The sequence below is a fragment of the Salvelinus sp. IW2-2015 genome, unplaced genomic scaffold, assembly GCF_002910315.2.
Source record: "Salvelinus sp. IW2-2015 unplaced genomic scaffold, ASM291031v2 Un_scaffold16303, whole genome shotgun sequence".
NCBI classification, from domain to species: Eukaryota; Metazoa; Chordata; class Actinopteri; order Salmoniformes; family Salmonidae; genus Salvelinus; species Salvelinus sp. IW2-2015.
Genome location: NW_019957529.1, coordinates 100381 through 115840, shown reverse-complemented (window position 1 = coordinate 115840; position 15460 = coordinate 100381). Strand labels below are relative to the sequence as shown.

General features: G+C 42.4%; 1 protein-coding gene across 4 annotated transcripts in view; it reads right to left on the bottom strand.

The window, feature by feature from the left end:
- Positions 1 to 1005: 1005 nt before the first annotated feature.
- Positions 1006 to 15460, bottom strand: part of LOC112080386 (myomesin-1-like) — a 41223-nt gene continuing 26768 nt past the window's right edge. For all 4 annotated transcript variants that reach the window (XM_070442534.1, XM_070442532.1, XM_070442533.1 and 1 more), the window contains 20 exon segments: positions 1006 to 2309; positions 4679 to 4734; positions 4956 to 4978; positions 5296 to 5332; positions 5435 to 5598; positions 6411 to 6516; positions 6653 to 6691; positions 6792 to 6879; positions 11439 to 11552; positions 11705 to 11772; positions 11872 to 11931; positions 12333 to 12477; positions 12654 to 12790; positions 12893 to 12937; positions 13097 to 13203; positions 13294 to 13450; positions 13605 to 13719; positions 14126 to 14310; positions 14670 to 14796; positions 14911 to 15107. In XM_070442534.1, coding sequence (XP_070298635.1) covers positions 2061 to 2309; positions 4679 to 4734; positions 4956 to 4978; positions 5296 to 5332; positions 5435 to 5598; positions 6411 to 6516; positions 6653 to 6691; positions 6792 to 6879; positions 11439 to 11552; positions 11705 to 11772; positions 11872 to 11931; positions 12333 to 12477; positions 12654 to 12790; positions 12893 to 12937; positions 13097 to 13203; positions 13294 to 13450; positions 13605 to 13719; positions 14126 to 14310; positions 14670 to 14796; positions 14911 to 15107 — 2219 coding nt within the window. In that variant the 3' untranslated portion in view covers positions 1006 to 2060.

Genomic DNA, 15460 nt, shown 5'->3' with positions numbered 1-15460 from the left:
AGGTGTGTGACTTTCCAAATCATGTCCAATCAATTAAATTTACCACAGGTGGACTCCAATCAAGTTGTAAAAACATCTCAAGGATGATAAATGGAATTAGGATGCACCGGAGCTCAAATTCAAGTCTCATAGCAAAGGGTCTGAATACTTATGTAAATGTTACATTTCCTGTTTTTTTTATTTTTTAAATACAGGTCTAAATCGGTTTTAGCTTTGTCATTATGCAGTATTGTTTGTAGATTGATGAGCAATTTTTTTCATTTAATCCATTTTAGAACAAAGCTTTAACATAACAAAATATGGAAAAAGTCAAGGGGTCTGAATACTTTCCGAATGCACTGTATAATGTCTGCCTCCCAAATGACTCCCTATTTATTGCACTATTTTTGACAAGGGCCCATAGTTCTGGTAAAAGGAATATGAGGAATAGGGTGCCATTTGGGACACAGCCAGTGTAAGGTCCTACTAGTGGTCAATCCTTGATGAGAAAACATGTAATGAACAATAACARGATGGGTGTCTGAGGGTCACTCAGGTGATTTGTGCTTACCTTTCAAACACTCAGTACAGAGAAATGTGATGAGAGGAGTGGTGCTCACTGGAAATGTGTGTGGACATTGACAAGGTACAGTTAGCTGATTGTATTGCGAGACAAAGTATATGGTATAAAGCAGCTGGGTTGTCAAGCTCAASTCCTCAAGGGCCACACATCGGCAGTATCAACACACCCGATTGCCCAGGTGTAAATGAGACAAAATCAGCAGGAGTGCAGTCCTCAAGGAGTTGAGTTTGAATCCCTAGTGTAAGAAGAGAAGTGTGTGTGTATGTTCCCGATAGATGCCTTCTTGGCCTTCGGAGACTAGATGACCAACAGACAATATCAGACAAGGGACCAGGYGTGAATGGTGAAAAGGAGACTGAAGAAGAGAGTGAAGAGTGGAGGGAGAGAACGGAGAATGAAGAGTGGGGTGCCATAGAGAGGGAACAACGCAGTGAAAACAGAGGTGGTGAGGAAATGCATGCTCCATTTTATTAGCCCTTCTCGTGAGATGGGACAGAGGAAGTGATTTCATAATCACTACTGTCAGGGGAAGTGATGTCATAATCAGAAGGCGTGGTGTCATAATTCAAGGAAGTGGAGTCAATCAATACAGTGACAGAAGGAGTGATGTAATAACAACTGAGTAATTAGAATTAACACAAACTGTCTACGTGCCTTTTAAGTACTTAAATTCATATTTTTTWGCTATAGCAACATCCCACTGGGCACAGACGTCAATTTAATGTCTGTTGCATGTTGGTTCAACTTAWTTTCATTGAAGTGGCGTGGAAACATTGATTCAACCAGTGTGTGCCCAGTGGGATATTGTAATTAGGGCTGTCAAACGATGAAAAAATGGAATCGAGTTWATTCCAGGATTTGCTGTGATTAATCACAAATTCTGAATTTGCTCAAATTGAGCTGTATTTTAWGATTTTGTCTTTGAWTTTGTCCAAAAGTAACAGTAAGCAAAATCAAGTAGATGAATTAAGCACACTTTCTTTAACCTAAATGTCAACTTGTTTTGACATCACATTGTTTTTAGCTGTATAGGTGATGTATTGGGGATGTTTTCAGTGTATTTTGAACGCTTTCAGACAATGCGATTAGTTGTGAAAAAGAAATGTGTGCACTTAAATTACAAAACGTTAACTCGAGTTAGCTGATTGACAGCCTTAATTATAATACATGGGGAAAATGCTATGAATGTATAACTAAACTCATAGTTGTGTCAAGATAAAGGACGATTGGACCGTTAGTATAGTATATGTTTTTTTTTGTCATTCTGAAAGATAAAATGCTGAAACAACTCTTCTCTGATTTCTCTCTGAACCTTTGGACATTTCATGCTCAGAGTAAAACGATACACCWTTTCAAACTTGAGTTAAATACTTTGTATAGTACCATAAAAACCATCTCAAACCAATGCTCGGGACTCAATCTGTTTTTTATACATTATATTTACGCAAAGATTGAGGTCTCCCTTATTTCTTGCCGGSCGGCCTTCTTTCTTTCTSCCTTATTTCTTGCTGTCGGGGCTGAAGACACTTATGGTGAAGTCTGCGCTCTCTGTGCCYTACTTGTTCTTCACCAGGARGCTGTACTTGCCCGAGTCTGTCGTGTTCACCGTGGTGATGGTGAAGCTGGCGTACTTGCCCGACTCGAACTTCATGATGTAGTGGTCGTCCGACACAATCTCCCTCTCGTTCTTCAGCCAGACGACCTCAGGCATGGGGTCGCCTGAAATGTTACAGGTCAGGTTCAGGGCCTGGAGGGAGAGAGAGGGACGGGATCACACCTTATGGTCTATGGATCACATACATATACAGTAGGGTARGTCCGAAATGGCACCCTATTCCCTCTATAGTGCACTACTTTTGACAAGAGCTCTGATCAAATGTAGTGCACTATGTAGGGAATACTACGGTACTGTAATGGGAAATTATTTGAGTTATCCTTTTCCTATATTTGATATGTAGTAAACATGATTGTATGTGCGGGGAGATGCACACTGATGCATTCCCTTGGGGAATGGAAATAGGAGTTAACCATGCATTTTTAAGTACCATATTTAATTAAGTAGTTTTGCGCCCAGGGGGTGGAAAGAGTACTGAAATATCCTACTCAAGTAMAAGTACTGTTACTTTAATGACATTTTACTCAAAAAGTAACATTTTTTATTTATTTTTTTACTTTAAAAAGACACATCTGTATGTAAAAAAAAATATATATAGTGTGTTCCTTTGCCCATCTTAATTTTTTCTTTTTATTAGCCAGTCTGAGATGTCTTTTTTTTCTCAGTTGAGGACTTGTGAGATGTCTGTTTCTCAAACTAGACACTCTAATGTACTTGTCATCTTGCTCAGTTGTGCACCAGGGCCTCCCACTCCTCTTCTATTCTGGTTAGAGGCGTTTTGCGCTGTCCTGTGAAGGGAGTAGTACCCAGCGTTCTACGAGATCTTCAATTTCTCGCATAGCGAGAATAGCATTCATTTCTCAGAACAATAGACTGACGAGTTTCAGAAGAAAGGGCTTTGTTTCTGGCCATTTTCAGCCTGTAAATCGAACCCACAAATGCTGATGCACTAGACACTCAACTAGTCTAAAGAAGGCKAGTTTTATTGCTTCCTTTATTGCTTCCTTCATCAGCACAACAGTTTTCAGCTGTGCTAACATAATTGCAAAAGGGTTTTCTAATGATCAATTAGCCTTTAAAAATTATAAACTTTGATTAGCCAACACAACGTGCCATTGGAACACAGGAGTGCCATTGGAACACAGGAGTGATGGTTGCTGARAATGGGCCTCTGTACTTCTATGTAGATATTCCATAAAAAATCTGCRGTTTCCAGCTATAATAGTCATTTACAACAWTAACAATATGTACACTGTATTTCTGAMCAATTTGATGTTATTTTAAAATGGACAAAAAAAGTTWGCTTTTCTTTCAAAAACAAGGACATTTCTAAGTGACCCCAAACTTTTGAACAGTAGTGTAGGTGTTCCTTTTGTCCAAGTGGGAAAGGACAGTGTGGAGTGCGATTGAGGTCATCTATGGATCGGTTGGGGCTGTATGCGAATTGGAGTGGGTCTAGGGTTTCCGGGATGATGGTGTTGATGTGAGCCATGACCGGCCTTTCAAAGCACTTCATGGCTACTGACGTGAGTGCTACGGGGCATTAGTCATCTAGGCAGGTTACTTGGGCACTATGGTGGTCTGCTTGAAACATGTAGGTATTACAGACTGGGTCAGGGAGAGGCTGAAAATGTCAGTGAAGACACTTGCCAGCATGCTCCGAGTTTGCGGCCTGGTAATCCGTCTTACATCAGCTACGGCGAGCGTGATCACACAGTCGTCTGAAACAGCTGGTGTTCTCATGTATGGTTGACTGTTGCTTGCCTCGTAGCGAGCATAGAACACATTCCGCTCATCTGGTAGGCTTGTGTCACTGGGCAACTCGCGGCTAGTTTTTCCCTTTGTAATGATAGTTTGCAAGCCCTGCCACATCTGACGAGCGTAAGAGTCGGTGTAGTAGGATTCAATCTTAGTCCTGTATATATGTTTGATGGTTCGTCAAAGGGTTCTCCTTGAAAGAGGCAGCTCTAGCCTTTAGCTCAGTGCGGATGTTGCCTGTATTCCATGGCTTTTGGTTGGGATATGTACGCCGTGGGGACAATGTCGTCGATGCACTTATTAATGTGGTAAACTCCTCAATGCCATCAAATGAGTCACGGAACATATTCCAGTCTGTGCTAGCGAAACAGTCCTGTAGCTTAGCATCCGCTTCATCGGACCACATCCGTATTGAGCGCATCACTGGTACTTCCTGTTGGTGTTTACAGAGGCTGGTGTTTACAGAACATTCGGTGCTGTGTGATTAATATATAAGGGCCTTCTCAGAGAGGGCCCACTAGACATTTTCTCTGCTTCTGTTCTGGAGGTGCCTCCCTGTTGCAACTTGTATTAAACCAGATTGACTATCTGTGATTGTTCTGCTCTTTTATTCACCTTGAAAATCCCTATTACAGGTACCATTTCAGATGCAGCCATAGTAGTGTCATACACTATCAAGCCCGCATGGACAGTTTGGGACTGGACATGCATAGACAGATACAGATCCATCCAGACATGGTTACCTTGAGCTCCTGTATGGTGACAACATCAGGCAGGCCTCCCGCCACACGAGCACGATCTGAAAAAAGGAGCACCAAATTAGGCCACTGAGCTCAGATCAGTTTGAAAATATCAGTACCCACTAAAATACAGTAAGCAGTCCTCTCATCCCCATCTTATAATAACATTTTTAAAAGTTGAGGTATGTGTGTGTGTGTGTGTGTGTGTGTGTGTGTGTGTGTGTGTGTGTGTGTGTYTGTGTGTGTGTGTGTGTGTGTGACAGAGCGAGTGAGAACTTACTTCTCTCTGCAATTGCGGCCGCTCTGACAGTGGAAGAGACAGAACAAATTGAAGAACAAAGGTAAGAGAAACAAATGCAGAGAATGTGTTTGGAGCCAGGAAGCGTGTCTAAGTAAAGACTTCATCTGTCTACCTACTTCCCTTCCTCAAGTCTGCTATTTAAACAGTACATGCAAAGCGAGAGTGGCTGGGCAAACAGGGAGGAACACCAAAAATAGCAATGACATGAAAAGAAGGACAGTACTTACTGACACGTCCACAACGTGTAGATAGGCTTACACAATGTGTATTATTATTTTTTTTTTTATGTACAAAAATCCACCAATTTTAGGTCACTTACTTGAGCCTCTGGAACTCAGCATATGCGTCATCAAATGCTGCAATACAAAAAAGAGGTTAGTAAGCCTATCAAAGCATTGGTGTAATGGGAAGCTGGCTAATTCAAAAGTAGATGTAGGCCGCATCCCAAATGGTCTCACCCTGGCCGGCCAACTCCACAGTCCTCTTCAGACCGCCCTTCCCATCATGGAACTCAATGGCATATTTGCCCTTGTCTTTCTCTGTGGGCTCTGTGATCTGTAGCCACAGCTGCTCTCCTACCACACCACTCTTAATGCGGTCTGTGAAGGCTATCGCTGAATCCCTACGAGAGAGGAAAACAGATCACTGACTTACACACATATAGGCTGCATCAGACGACACACACCTCACAGTTAAATTTACATGCAGACACACYCACGTAACGGACTTCACGCTGTTTGCTTAGCGAGTACTGCTTCCTCCTGATTTCGGCTCACACCGAGGCTCAAACCCAGGACCGCTGCCTTGCTTTGACATGTGACCGGCTTCCCGAAGCGTCTTAGCGGTCAGCACCATCAAAAAGCTCGCTATTCTGCAGCGCTAGTGGGGACACTTCAGGCTGAGGAGTACGTTTCAAAACATCTCCATACACTACATTCAACCCCCAAACTTACAACACAGCGGCCCCAGTGTTGAGCTGAGCACAACTGCAGATCCGGGTCACGGCACCATCTGTAACGGGCTTCACACGGTTTGCTTAGCGAGTACRGTTTCCTCCTGATTCACCTCACACCGAGGCCTGAAACCCAGGACCTCTGCCTTACTAGCACACGTGACCGACATCCCGAAGCGTCTTACCAAGTCGGCGCCACCGAAAAGCTAGCTATTTGGCAGTGCAAGTGGGGACACTTCAGGCTGAGTAGTAAGTCTTTGTGTGCTACATGCACACACACCAGAAGCTGGTGGGTTGAGCTATATGAGGTCGGGCTCATTGTAATGGCTGGAATGGACTTAATGGAACAGAATCAAACATATGGGAACCACGTTGGACTCCGTTTCAATTAATCCATTCCAGACATTAAAATGAGGCCGTCGTCCTATAGCTCCTCCCACCACCGACACACATAAACACACAGCAGTAAGGAGAGTACACACTTGTGGTGCCAGGTGACCTGGAGCGCTTCGTTGTAGTAGCTGACAAAGGAGTACAATCTGATGCCCTCCTCTGTGCTCTGGATCTTCAGTGCGGTGGAGGAGTTAGCTAGCAGAGGTTACAAAGACTTTACACAGCGCAATGTTGCACAGCTCAACTTTACAGAGGGACACTTCAGGGATGTTTTGAACACAAGTAAAACTTAAGATGACGCTTCTACTACTACAGTGAAACATGTACTTACCGATATGACTGAACATTTCATTCATCAAGTCTCTGAAACCTGGAGAACAGAAATGTGACAATAATATAACTTTGTAAAAATGACAGACCTGTGGGGTTACTGTACAGACAATGAGGTATGGCTTTGAGGGTTTAGTCACCTTGTTCTGTCAGATTCAACGTCGATGTGTCCTTCCCTCTGTCATCCTTCATAACAATCTCATAGACACCGGCATCCTTCTTTGAGATCTATAAGAGAAGGCTAGGTTTGAGACACACATCTAAAGAAATGCACAGCCACCATTCTTTGTGAAGGAAGAAAATGAAAATCTCAAGTGAAAAGACAAGCTTTTCTCCCCTGCTATGGGTGCTGKAGGACACACATTTATAGGACGCAAAAGCAAAAAAAGCATTCTCATAACAACAAAAAAACAAGATGGCAGAATGACCACTTTTGGCAGGGCTGGGCAATTATTTTCCATGGAAGGRCACATTAGAATARATTTTTGCCATCGCGGGCCAGAATCATATTACAGGATTATACATCATGTGCATGACTATGTTGATAGATATATCTACTGTAAATCATGTCCAGATATGCTACTTATTTTACTTTTTMAACATGCACAGAAATAAACCYCATCCATGTTCTCCTTTTGGTAGGTATTTTCATTATTAAACATGCAATGAACGACACGGAGGGAAAAGTACACTGTGCATTCAGCACCATGGACAGAACTCTTGTTAACAGGTATTTACAAAAACACAAGAAAGGGAGAGCTCAACATTACATTTAAACTAGTCAATCAGTGTGAGGAGTGAAGTCTGATGGGCATTGTCTAGAGCAGTGAAGTCAGGTATAGTTTCTGATGTCGCTATGCGCAGGATGGCTGAGAGGTGAGAGTCAGTAAGAGATTATCTGTGCCTTGACTTGTTATATTTCATCACAGAAAATGTCTGCTCACATACATAGGTTGGTGCAAACATCTTCTGAGCATGACTCATAATCTTTGGAAAGTTTTGTTCATCAAGAGATGCATAGAACCTCAGTGATATTGTTTTGAATAGTTCTCCAATCACTGAATACGACTGAAGAACGATCAGCTCAAGTTGCAGGTCAGTGGGAACACTTCGAAATCCTCAAAACGARGAGAAAACTCACCGTTCAAAGCACGCAGCAGCGATGTATACTTCTCCCGCTGGTCATCTGATAGGGAACAGACTAGTAGTGTCGGAAGGTGGGTGAGATTGTTGGCTTCTATTTGGCGGGTCAGGAGGAGTAATTTTCCCTTGAAGGCTTTGACAAGGCTGTACATCTGAAGTGCAAAAAGGCCCTTCCCTTGTAGTTTGGAATTCAGTTTATTCATGAGGGCCACGATGTCCACGGGGAAGGCAAAATCAGCCATTCTTTATCTTGCAGTTGAGGGAAATCCACATATTTTCCTTTCATTTGCAAAACTCCTACACCCTTTTAAGGACCTTCCCCAAACTCAGCCATCTCACATTTCTGTGGTAGGGGAGATCTGCATGGCCCGACTGTCTCTTCCAACAGAGAGACAAACTGCCTGTGGTTTAAAGATTTTGCCACTTTAGTGACTGTATCCACAACATGGCTCATTTTCAGAACACATTTACAGAGCACCTCCTGATGAATAATGCAATGCAGGAAAATACTTTACTGATCTATCTGGGTTCAGCTCAGCTACCTGATCTTGTATCCTTTTCAAATGGCCAATGTTTTTTTCCCTGTCAAGTTTGGGCACCCATCAGTGGTCACACTGGATAACTTTTCAAAACTCAGTCCCAGCTTTGCCACACACTTATATGAACCTCCTCCAATAAATATTTCCCTGTGGTTGTGCTGTTCAGTGACTGCACTGAAGCAAGCTCCTCTGTAATTTCAAAGTCTGCGGTCTCCAGGGCCAAGGAGATTTTCTTTGACTTGTCTTTCAACTGTTGTTCCATATTCTCTGCGATGTCCTCAACGCGCTGTGTCACTGTTCATCTTGACAGGGAAACATTTTCAAACAGCTCTTTCTTGTGGGGGCAAAGTATTGCTGCCGAGTCAATTAAACATTCTTTAATAAATTRGCACTCAGCGAATGGCTTGATATGTTTAGCAATTTTGTGGGACAGTACATAGCCATCTCTCGCAATTCCGTCATTTGCTGAATGCAGTTTTGTGAAAAGTCCTTGTTGCTTTTGCGTGTGCGAGCGTTGCAAAATAAATGTACACATACACATTATTCAATCATTGCACCCACACTGCTCGCGAGCGTCTGTGTTGCCAAGCTCTAAAATAGAAGTCAGTTCTATTTGTGACGCTGAACGCAGTGAAAGTCCTGCCTCTCCCATCTCCTCATTGGCTTTTAGAAGCACACACGGTCAAAAGTTTCAGAACACATACTCATTCCAGGGTTTTCTTTATTTTTACTATTTTCTACATTGTATAATAATAGTMAAYACATCAAAACTATGAAATAACAAATGGAATCATATAGTAACAAAAAAGTGTTAAACAAATCAAAATATAACTAGCCACCCTTTGCCTTGATGACAGCTTTGCACTCTTGGCGTTCTCACAACCAGCTTCATGAGGTAGTCACCTGGAATACATTTCAATTAACAGATGTGTCTTGTTAAAAGTTAATTTGTGGAATTTKTTTCCTTCTTAATGCGCTTGAGYCAATCAYTTGTGTTGTGACAAGGTAGGGGTGGTATACAGAAGATAGCCCTATTTATTAAATTACTAAATCCATATTATGGCAAGAACAGCTCAAATAATCAAAGACAAACGACAGTCCATCATTACTTTAAGACATGAAGGTCAGTCAACTGGGAAAATGAAAAACTCTGAAAATTTCTTCAAATGCAGTAGCAAAAACCATCAAGCGCAATGATGAAACTGGCTCTCATGAGGAGCGCCACAGGAAAGCAAGACCCAGAGTTACCTCTACTTAAGGAGGATAAGTTCATTAGAGTTACTGTAACTGCACCTCAGATTGCAGCCCAAATAAATGCTTCACATAGTTCAAGTATCAGACACATCAACATCAACTGTTCAGAGGAGACTGTGTGAATCAGGCCTTCATGGTCGATTTGCTGTAAGGAAACCACTACTAAAGGACACCAATAAGAAGAAGAGACTTGCTTGGGCCAAGAAACACGAGCAATGGACATTAGACTAGTGGAAATCTGTCCTTTAGTCTGATTAGTCAAAATGTGAGATTTTTGGTTCCAACCGCCGTGTCTTTGTGAGACGCAGAGTAGGTGAACGGATTATCTCCGCATGTGTGGTTCCCACCGTGAAGCATGGAGGAGGTGGTGTGATGGTGTCATCAAGGCAAAGGGTGGCTACTTTGAAGAATGTCAAATATATTTAGATTTTGTTGGTTACTACATGATTCCATATGTGTTATTRGAGTTTTGATGTCTTCACTATTATTGTACAATGTAGAAAATAGTAAAAATAAAGAAAAACCCTGGAATGAGTAGGTGTCCAAACATTTGACTGGTACTGTATAAGGATGTTAACTTATTTACAGAAGTGTGGTAAGAATGTGCCCCAAAAGCTGTCAGAATCGCTGATTTCTGAAGATGTTATGATCAACAATTGTTATATTGTTGAATTCAATTTTCATAATAGACGGGTTGGTTGTATCGCAACAAAACCGACTGCGTTGGCTTAGATTGTTGACATGTAAACTCTATTTCTTCTCCAAACGTTTATCGAAAACATAAATACATTTGCACTTGTCTCAAATACATTGTTATGGTTGTTGGTTAACTAGCTACAGTCGTGAATCTTTTCCATATTATTAGCATAAACATGACATGAGTCAAAACAAGACATGGTAGCAATAACAAGATACAACGAGCTGAAACGAGCCACATACGATTCCCCACATGGCAGCTTCTTGTCATGGTTCCTAGCTATCTGARCGTTCAGAATCATAACACCACATGGCTCATTGATGCGCAGGCACTCATTTCTGTGACTGTCAGCCAACCCCTCTACAGCAAGGACTGATGATTTGGTTAGCTAAACTAACAAGTCTGTTTGTTCGGGTTACAAAGGCAACTACTGTAGCTATCTAGTAAAATTGCTAGCTACTTCAGTGGATGTTGAACACATTTCCTGCAGCAAATGTGTTACATTATAGTGTGGTATAATCAACTCGGGGCTCTATACGTTCTCTGGAAAAGAATGCTTCACCTTCCACGTCATGCATTATTCTCCATAGAACACATAGCTAGCCCCTCATAGGGTTGGGTTCGATGCTGGGATTGGAAACGAGATAACTGTCGATAAATTCAGTTGAGAGTGACATATTAGGCTATTGTATAAAGACATTTAAGATTACTGTAAAATAACTTTTCACAGGGTCACAACCTCTTTAGACCACCTTATCACCAATGAATCTTGTAGCCAGAAGATAGTATCCATGAGGTGTGAGGAACATATACAGTATTTATGATATATGAACATAGACAGAGATGTGCAATGATGATGTAGTTTCATATTTACATACAGTATTGCAAATGAACAACACATAATGTTTGTATAACACATCACTAAACATTCAATACATAGTATGTTACTACATGTGCCGTGTAATCATTGAAATATATATTTCCCAACCTTTATCTAGCCTATAATGTACACAAGAGCCATTCAAATAGTATACAGAAATCTGCAAAACAATACTCTCTAAGCTGTAAAGACAGGTGTTGTGCAATATGGTTTTACAGTCCCTGTAAATTTGTCATGTATGAGGTGCATGAAACAACTTTTGAATTCCTCTCACCTGWGCAATCTCCAGGTTGAGCACTCCCTCTGTGAAGGTGAGATTCCCGTCTCCCTTGACCTCACGCCCATCCTTGTACCACAATGCAACGGTCTCCTTCTTTACGTTTCCAACCTGCGGGAGGCGAGAGACACCTATAACGTTCAGGTTGTTGTCCAGATGGTATTACCAGTGTGCAGCCGGACAACAACTCATCTGGAAAGTTGAGAGCTGAGCTGATCTATTTTCATAAAACCCATACTTCACTTTGTGTGTTCTTCTCCTACCTTGCACTTCAGGAAAACACAGCATTCTGGGGTCACTTCGTAACTCAAGTACTCAACAAAATGAGGACCTGCAAAAGAAAAACAAAGCAGGAACTATTCAGTAGTCTCCAATATTGTGTCATAACATACTGCTATTCTATTTCCTTAATTTAAAAAAAATCCCATACCTTGCTTTCTGTGCCACTCTTTACACATGAACTCAGACTCCTTCTGCAGCTGTTTGAACACTGGGAAAAGGAAACAAAACTGTATCTACAATCATATTAATCTTTCTTGTAATATAGTTACTACGATGTGTTATGTACATTGACGTGGATATTATTTAAACTAATACATTTTTCATACATTTGTATGTAGTTCATTCATAGTAATCTTTRACTGCCCCCTAGTGGAATATGTTAAGATCTAACTTCTGATCATAGTGAGGCTTGTTTCTTTTCTTCTTTATAACAGAGGGGTGATAGCCTGGTCCCAGATCTGTCTGTGCTATTGCCTACTCCATTGCTGTCAAACCATGACAATGAGTGACAAGGAGTTGGCATGATAACACAAACTGGCACTCGGGCGAGAGTGAGAATGATGGAAGGTGATTGGAGGAGGAGATAAGGACAGACGGAGTTAATCCTACCTTCTCCAATCAGCACCAGGCTGGACTGGTTGGTGGCTTTGCCATCCTGCAGCTGGAAGGTGAAGGTTCCCTCGTCCTCTTGGAGCAGAGACTCCATGATCATCTCAATCACACCCGTGTCCTTGTTAAAGTTCATCTTGTATTTCTGAAAAGCAAAGGCCATAGACAGTCTACTATACTTTACCTGAACAACATCAATTACAGTAGTTTTATTCTATTTATTTATTTATTCACCCATCCAAGAAGTCTGAGGTCAGAAGACCTCTTTTACAAGCATGTCGGAGAGTATTTTTATTTCAGTCCCGAAGCGTGCCTACCTACCTCTCCCTGGGAGAGGGTGTTGTCGTTAAACACATATTCTATTTTGCCATTAGCAGAGATCTTCTCAGCCTGCAGCCAGAAGCGAACTCTGCCCTTCTCCTGCAGCTCCACAGCCAGCTCGGTCTTCAAGGGAATAACTGGAGGGGGAAAAAGAAGGAAAGTGCAACAGTACATGAGAGCAGGGACGGAGGAACATCGGTAAAAAAAATTGAGAYCATCGGTAATAATATGTTACTTACTGGGGAATTTGTGGTCATGGCTGATCTCCAGCAGTTTTTTCAACTCTGTCAAAAAAAGGACACAAAGATTAAAATCAGAGATTAGAATGTAGAAATGAAACCAGGAGCAATGGAGCTCTGCTAACCCTCTTAGCCTGCTAAGTTAGCTTCCAAAGTGATAACGTGGACAGTGTTACAGTACCGCGGACACACAGTGGGACTCACCCTCTGCTGAGAGGGTGTAGCTGGAGGATTCGCCATTGGTGTGGGTGACYGCACAAGAGTAAATGCCGATGTCATCCTCAGCAGGCATGTTAAAGATGGCCTTGGACCTGAGGGGATACAATTAACACAGGRTACTGTAGAAACGTGAGCAAACCTTATTCACTTTCACGCACACACACACAGACGCACACACACACTTCTCCCCACTGGTCACCACAGTAATGCGGGTTTCGTCAGTGATCTCTTTGTAGTTCTTGGACCACACGAATTTGGAGTCTGGAGTCAGGTTTGAGCAGGCAAAGTTCATGGAGATCACTCCATCATCATCAATGTCCACAACAATCTCTGTAGTGCCTGAGAGAGAACACAACAAGAATCAAATATGGCTGGAGACTCAAAATACACAAATATGCAAAGGTGCAGGATTACTTAAAGGTATGACAATGTAATTCTCTGTCCATCCCTCTCTCCCACCTGCTCTGTTGAGGGGTCTTTAACATGGTCCTACCTGGTTTGGTTTCAGCCAGGACTGGTTCTGTGGGCTCAGAGGCCTTTCCTACACCTGCCTTGTTCTGAGCACGCACACGGAACACATAGGTCTCCCCCTCCTTTAGAATCTTAATCTGTTCATGAAAGAGTCACATTATAGACATGTTGGTCACATACATCAAATATGTTACTACTGAGACAAACTTTCTCACATAGAAAAGCAGTAGTGTTGAAAATCCCTTTACACGGAGGACACCCTCTAACTGACAAACACCAATCACATCCTATTTACAAGTAGACTATGTCACCATATTGCATCACACAATCTGGATCCAAATTTTGAATTAGAATGTCTGCTCAATGGTACCATTGAATAAGTGGATAGAAATGGTGTAGTTGCCCCTAGACGCTGATCCTGGGTCAATTTTGCATTTTCAACACTAATGGCTAAGGTTAGTATTGGAGGAGGGGGAAGCTGATCCTAAATCTGTTACAGGGGAAACTTTACCCGGGAGCGATTGGAGTGGATAGGGTCCTGACCTTCATGTAGTTAGTGGAGATAGCCTTCTCATTGACTCCTCTCCAGGCCTCCTCCTCAGCATCAGCCTCCTTAATGTCAATGTAGAATCCGTTGACTGGGTCACGGCCCTGGTACACTGGTGGCTTAAAGAGCAACACCAGAGTGTTGGCGCGCACCTCTGTCACCTGCAGATCATGGGGAGGTCCTGTGGGAAATTAGGGGTAATTCGTTTCAGAGTTGAAGAACACGGACACAACATAGGCTAGTGTCCCAACTCGCACCCTATTCCCTTTGTAGTGCACTACTTTTGACCAGGGACCATAGGGCTGCCATTTGGGACGCAGACATAGACAAGGCAATGTACATAAATAATGTCCCATGTGCATGCAAGRTTCAACAGACCATTACCACAAAAGGTTATAATACAAGTCAAATATATATATTTTTTTACACACATCTTTGAGGTATAACTTGTACTGTGATGTGTTATTAAATTGTTATACGTTAAAGTGTAATTATCATACTTGCTRAGGTTTGCGAGTGAATGTTATTGGCACTACCCACCTGGCACAGCAATGGTCCACTCCTCACAGATAAACGTCTCACTGGGCAGAGACGGGATGCCCACSCCTGCCATGTTGGCAGCGCGCACTTGGAACTGGTACTTCCTGTTCTCCTTCAAGTCGGACACCTGGACAGACAGTGAAAAATAATTCTCCCTTTTCTCCCGATATGACAAAAGGTGGCTGAAAATTCAGGTTAAAGAGGGTAGCGAAATCCCAAAGAAGCAAAATGGCTGACTCACTCGATAGGCTCGGTCGCTAACAGCCTTGACATTGGCCTCGTGCCACTTCCCTGGCACCCCATTGATGACCTCACGGTAGTCCACGAAGTAGCCGGTGATGTCAGCACCTCCGATGAAGGTGGGCTGCTTCCAGGCCAACACCATAGAGTCCCGCACGCACTCCAGAATGCTGATGCCATAGGGTGGAGTAGGGGACGCTGGAACAGCAGAGGACTCCAGTTAGCATCATGCTGTGTGAACTCTGACACTATGAAGTCATGGGAGACGGAAGCTTAATGCTCTTGGTTGAGCTTCAGTCTTCCATCACTTAGACCTGCTAACATTCTCTTTTCTTAGAGCAAGTATTGGGCACTCATTCCCTTGTGCATTTCTGAACAGTCCACTGGGCACAGACGTCAATTCAACGTTGGTTCCACGTAATTTCATTGAAATGAAACAGCATTGATTCAACCAGTGTGGGCCCAGTGGGTTGGTTCAAAGTTCTTTAAATGTCAGTTAACATTATTAAYGTACAACAGCTAATGCCATACAGTTTGTGTCACATATACTT